At 44.8% G+C, this 5770-nt stretch overlaps 3 protein-coding genes across 4 annotated transcripts; 1 reads left to right on the forward strand and 2 right to left on the reverse strand.

The window, feature by feature from the left end:
- Positions 1-61: 61 nt before the first annotated feature.
- Positions 62-1612, forward strand: LOC105562357 (endonuclease III-like protein 1). Its single transcript, XM_012013138.1, has 2 exons — positions 62-897; positions 1124-1612. Exons 1-2 carry the CDS (start codon positions 307-309, stop codon positions 1529-1531), a joined length of 999 nt encoding a protein of 332 aa, XP_011868528.1. The 5' UTR covers positions 62-306; the 3' UTR covers positions 1532-1612.
- On the reverse strand, positions 1531-2975 carry LOC105562356 (nucleolar protein 12). 2 transcript variants are annotated; one of them, XM_012013137.1, is made up of 4 exons: positions 2828-2975; positions 2394-2645; positions 2214-2319; positions 1531-2128 (listed from the first exon to the last, which is right to left on the reverse strand). In XM_012013137.1, the coding sequence occupies exons 2-4, from the start codon at positions 2495-2497 to the stop codon at positions 1628-1630; spliced, it is 711 nt and encodes a 236-aa protein (XP_011868527.1). In that variant the 5' UTR covers positions 2498-2645; positions 2828-2975; the 3' UTR covers positions 1531-1627. The 2 variants fall into 2 exon arrangements, with proteins under 2 accessions (XP_011868527.1, XP_011868526.1); XM_012013136.1 differs by having other exon boundaries at positions 2394-2975.
- Positions 2976-3604: 629 nt separating this feature from the next.
- Positions 3605-5347, reverse strand: LOC105562358 (small nuclear ribonucleoprotein Sm D3). Its single transcript, XM_012013139.1, has 2 exons — positions 4698-5347; positions 3605-3867 (listed from the first exon to the last, which is right to left on the reverse strand). Exons 1-2 carry the CDS (start codon positions 5011-5013, stop codon positions 3755-3757), a joined length of 429 nt encoding a protein of 142 aa, XP_011868529.1. The 5' UTR covers positions 5014-5347; the 3' UTR covers positions 3605-3754.
- Positions 5348-5770: the final 423 nt, after the last annotated feature.

A 5770-nucleotide genomic window follows, 5' to 3' on the forward strand; every position in this document is an offset into this window, starting at 1 on the left:
TCCACGTTTTCAATGTCCACAGAGGGCGTATCGCATTCGCGTATCACGAAAAACGGGGCCGTGACATCTCTCAGGCTTCTCTCTGCTATCTATCTCTCTTTTGAGTGCAGACAGCTAAGCACGGTGCAGTTGCACGAAGCGAACAACTGTCTTCACTCTAATTGCAGCTCTAGCCTTGACTGACCGGTGCTGGGTGCGAGCGGGATTGGTTATGCCAATTTTAAATGCCGCATGTGAGTGCGTGTGTTCCGTTGCTCGTAAAAATTGATTCGACAGCACCCTAACGCGTTTCTGTAACCCGACAAGATGAGCAAACGGTTGAAGCTGGCTGGTGTCTCAAGAGCATTACGTTCCAACAGAACCTTCGTGAACGCGGACTCCTCGGAGAAGACGTCGCCCTACTTCGCCGACGAGAAACCGGTGAAGAAACGTAAACCGATCAAGATCGAGCACGAAGCGACGGACGTCGAAGAGGCCGACGTTACGTCAGTTGCGGTAAAGAGCGAAGCTGCGGAAGCGTTGACGGACGTCAAAACTGAGAATTGTGAGGTGAAGCACGAGAATGCGGTTCAATCGACAGACCCGAAGGGCATCAAGGAGGAACAGTGGATGCCACCGAACTGGGAGACGATTCTCGAAAACATTAAAGAAATGAGGAAACACGAGGCGGCCCCGGTCGACACGATGGGTTGCCACAAGTGTGCGGACCCCGACGCCAGTCCCGTGGTGTCTCGATATCAATCGCTGATCGCCCTGATGCTGAGCAGCCAGACGAAGGATCAGGTCACGCACGCTGCTATGCAGCGCCTCAACTCTTACGGTTGCAAGCCAGATATAATAGCAGCTACCCCCGACGACGTTCTGGGCAAGCTGATATTTCCAGTCGGATTTTGGAAAGTAAAGACTTAATTGCCTGTTTACAAAACATTCTTGGAATTCAACCTTTGCTTTAAACTTCCTGGCATATGAATAATTTCGTAAATAATACGAATCTATTTATCAGCTATGTTATAAACCTTTCGTTTTCTTCTTTCGCTAAGTTTTAATTTCATTACCACGTAGATTTGTTTGGTGTATGCTTAGGTTTTTTTTTATATTAAAGATATGTATTTTTCTCTCGCAGAGGAAAGTGGAGTATATAAAGAGGACGTCAACAATCCTTCTCGATAAATACGGTGGCGATATACCGAGGACAGCGAAAGAATTGTGCGAGCTACCAGGGGTAGGGCCTAAAATGGCTCACATATGCATGCAAATTGCCTGGGGAGAAGTGTCCGGCATCGGCGTGGACACGCATGTTCACAGGATTTGCAACAGACTGAAATGGGTGAGAAAACCGACGAACACGCCGGAGGGGACCAGACACGAGCTGGAGGATTGGCTTCCGAAACCCCTGTGGAAAGAAGTAAATCACCTCCTCGTGGGATTCGGTCAGACCACTTGTCTACCTCGATTTCCCAAGTGCTCGGAGTGTCTCAACAGGAACATTTGCCCGTACGCCCCGAAAAGCGGCGGAAAGAAAAAGAAGTAACGAACGCACGTTTATATATCGTGTACGTACACGACGTTCACAAAGTTATAAAATATATTTATTTCGAGTTTTTGCAGTAAACTTGTGTCGAAAGTCCTAACGCCCGGATTTCTTGGTCCTCTTGCCGCGTTTGCGCGCCAGCTTCTGGACTTTGTGCAACTTCTGTCTGCTTTGCCTCTTGTTTTTCTGCTGTTCCAGCCTCTGTTTCTGTTGAAACGCCTTACTCTTTTGCACTCGTTTCAGCGCCGCCTTCTTGATCTCTTGTTTCAGTTCTTTTGCAGATTTCACTTCGCGACCGTCAGACTTGGTCTGCTGTACTCTCTGCTGTACTCGATCCATACGTTTCTCTTGTAACGACATTCCCACAATCTCGCTGTCGTCGTCGTCACACTGGTCACTTCCGTCATCTTGCGCCTCTTCCTTTACTACTGCAGTTCTGTTCTCACCTATCCACGCGCTTCCCTCCGCGAGATCTGCAACGTTCAACTCTAAAATACTAATCGTGTGCCCTCCGTGATCGTATTCCTGTTTAGACAACAATTCTTCTAGCTCTGGGACAACTTGATGCGATAATGATTTCTTGTAACGTTCTCGCGCCTGAAAACATGACATGTATTATCATCGTACTTTCTGTAATTCTTCGGGAGACACCTCGGCAACTCGAAACAAGAGCACGACTCACTTCCTGTTTAATTTTCTTTCGTTCCTCTTTCAGTTGTTGCTGCAACTGCTCCTGAGCCTTCCTCTTTCGCTCTAGCTTCCTCTTACGAAATCCTCCTAAAAATTCTCTGCACTCTTGCGTAAATATAAACAAGTTCGCGCAGACTGTGTACACAAGTATACAATTTGCCGAAATAATTACCGTCGTTTCTCCTCGTCGAAGACAAGTGTGAGCTTTCTTCGCCTCTTCGGCTGACTAGGTTTTCTATTTACGTCAAGTAACTGCGGCTGAGATTGTTTAAACATAATTGCAGCTGCGTTCGCCACGACAGGTTATGTCAAAAACACGTGCCTGAGCCCAAACCCCGGTCTATGGCTGTTTTCACTCGCCGACCAATAGTCGCTCGAGGCAGAGACAGTAATGGGCCGGGTTTTGGCGCATGCGCGGTGAAAACTGGTGAAAACAGTAACAGTAAAGTACCTAATACAAGAAAAAAGATGTGCCGTTGAGAGTCATATGAGATATCTATTGTGATCAATCTATTGTTTTCAATAATACAATGTCAGAACGATTAATTGATTCACTTGTTTCTCTCATCTGACTCTCGTATCCATCTGAGAAGTTTGGACACGAACCATAGCGTGTGTACCGTTATCGAGTGAACGGACGTAGTTGACATCCACTTGGTCAGGAGGCATATCTGTTTCTGAGCTAGTAGACTTCCGGTGGCTACTCTCAAGGCCTGTATCTACGAGGCTAGAACTTGGTCCAAGTTCTAGCATCGTGGACACAGGCCCTCAGGTTTCTCTCTGCCGTTACATAGGAGTTAGAGTCCCAAGAAGAGAGAGGAGAGAGAGTCTGAAGCTTGTAAAGAGAGAGAGAGAGAGAGAAGATTTAAAAAGACTTTTTTTCTCTGTCTTACACTATCATAGAAGAAAAGAATCGTGTCTGCGCCTCCTTTGTCTCGATGGTGAAACAGAGAAAGAAAGTCTTCTTAAATCTCTCTCTCTCTCTCTTCACAAGCTTCAGCTTATTCAATGGGACGCTCGGTCTATATTTACTATGTCTATGGTCTGAACAGTCTTGTCGAAGTTTTCATTGGCTTTGAAGCAAAACGGCGGAACTAATCACCAATGCTATATTCCCACTTCAAGTACTGTGAGCGCGGTTAAATTTGGATTTGAGAAACGAGTGCCAATTATTAGATTAAGTAAAATTGAAAAGTTTTGATTGGGAAGTCGAACGTGTCAATTAAAAAAAGATGAATAGAAATAAATTTTTTTTTCAATAACATACTAGTTACATTTTTATATTGTAAACTCGGTGGTGAACTCACAATTAAGACAAATAGTGAACATTATTTAATCCTGATTGGACATCAAAGATGTAATCTCTTAATAATGGACAAAATATATAGAGTGATAGTTAATTTATTATCAATCACATGCATTAAAAATATGAGTCGCGATCTACACAGAAATATATTGTTCCGAAATGATATACAAAAATACGGGAGTAAATTACACTCGTCCTTAAATATCAGAATATATTTATTATACAATTTATCCCCTGCCTCTCCCAGCTTGAGATCCACCCGGTTGACTCTGCTGATTCAGCCAAGGTGCCGAACCAGTACCCTTGCCTCTTTGATTTTGGCCTCTTCCTCTACCGCGAGCTGAAAGTATTTCATTACGTTAGAATTGTCAGATATGTACAAGTGCAACATGCGAATTTCGTTTCAAAAAGGATATAAACCTACGAAAATCTATTCATTTTAGTATTAAATATCTCATGTCATTAAAAATCCACGACTGCTAATATTAGCGATGGGATTAAGTATCTTAAGCCAACGACACACAATGCTATTTTTCTTACTGGATCGCTTACGAGAACCAATAAAGATGCAGAGCTTTAAATCGGGTGATTTAAAGCTAAATCCTGATTGGCTCTCGTAAGCTATTGCTTACGAGTAAGTATGTATTCAGTAGGAAAAATAGTGTCGTGTGCCGTTGGCTTCAGAAGTGGATTCCAATCTGTTGGAATAGTCTTCAACTCTATGACTGCCTCGATAGACGAGAATGTAGACTCAAAGTAGGCTCAAATGTGGATCAAATACATTTGAAAATTAAATAAGTGTCCAAGTTCTAGTTCCGAGAAATGTGTAGTTAATCAACTTGCAACTATTCCGTAAAAGCTGCAAGTTGGTCACACATTTCTCCGAACTGGAACACAATTCTCGGGTCTTTCCAGCAACGTACACAGGAGACACTAACACAATGAATCCTTTTATCTTCGTTTGCTATTGTTAAGCAAAAATGAAACGATTCTGCGTTGCACTGTGTCGATCTGTCTCTTGCTGGCAAGCACCTCCCGACATGTAGACACGAGGCTTTACAGTGTCTCCTGTGTACGTTGCTGGAAAGCACCTAGTTTCTCGTTGTCAGAATGTAATGTAACTTCTAATCCGAGCGACGTTTACAAGAATAATGATCCCGTAGGACAAACCTTGGGCTCGCAGTATAGCGGACTTCCCTCTGCCGGCTGTGCCCGAGCCCTTGCCGCCAGGTCGCTTGAACATGGGCGCGTTCTTCAGCATGTCCGGCAAAATGAGGAACCTGATTTTCGAGCCGCGGATGTACACGTTCTCCAACTGCCCCACCTGGCCGTCCCGGAACGTGACCGTGATATTCTGCATCTGGCAATTCATATTGTCCTCCGCCTCTATCAGCTTGCCGCGGTACACCTCGCCGGTGTTCGTCTCGCAGGTTATGATGTGGCCCTCGGCCTCGTGAAGCACCTTGATGGGGACTCCGATCGACATTGCGACCGAGTGTCGTCGCGAGTGCGATTCTCTTTTCGAAAAAACCTTCCGATACCTTCCTCGTCCGCCACAACTCGTCGAGAATGTTCTCCGGTGACTCCGACAAGGGTGCTTGTTGGCGGTACGCTTGAAAATCGTCCCTCAACGTCGCAACACTCGCAAGTCTCGCAACAACTGCGACGGCGTGAAGTAATGAGCGAGTGCTGGTCGATCGATATATCGAAGGGAATCGACGCCCAATTCTGCGCCTTCGTCTCTCGTATTTTTCAAGTAGATAATTATAATTTCATATAACACACACACGCGAACGTCTGTTTCGCCATCTCCGATTAAAATTTAAGGCCGGTATTCATAGTCAAATCTTATATTCAAGATCGTCTTAAGGTTATAGATGCTCCATAGCCAATTAAATATTCCGTACAGCATCTTTAGATAAATTCAAGACGGTCTTGAATATAAGATCTGACTATGAATACCGGCCTTAGTGTTCCAGTGAGATTGAACAATCGCATATTTATCGTAAGCAAAATTGACCAATCACGGTTGCCACTTAATCAGCCGATTAAATTAATCGGAAATGATGAAACCGGGCCCCATTACTGCGTTTTGCGTGGCCACGTGATCGAAGTCGTTCCTTCTAAACGCGGCTTTAACGTCACGAAACACGATTTCGCGCGAACAGAGAGACGCGACGTCCCGATCAATCGCTGACGCTGAACCCCCGCCAAATAAAATGGCGCTGAACGCCTCTAATTAT

Source organism: Vollenhovia emeryi, unplaced genomic scaffold (assembly GCF_000949405.1).
Source record: "Vollenhovia emeryi isolate VEMERY1.0 unplaced genomic scaffold, V.emery_V1.0 DF939190.1, whole genome shotgun sequence".
Taxonomy (NCBI): domain Eukaryota; kingdom Metazoa; phylum Arthropoda; class Insecta; order Hymenoptera; family Formicidae; genus Vollenhovia; species Vollenhovia emeryi.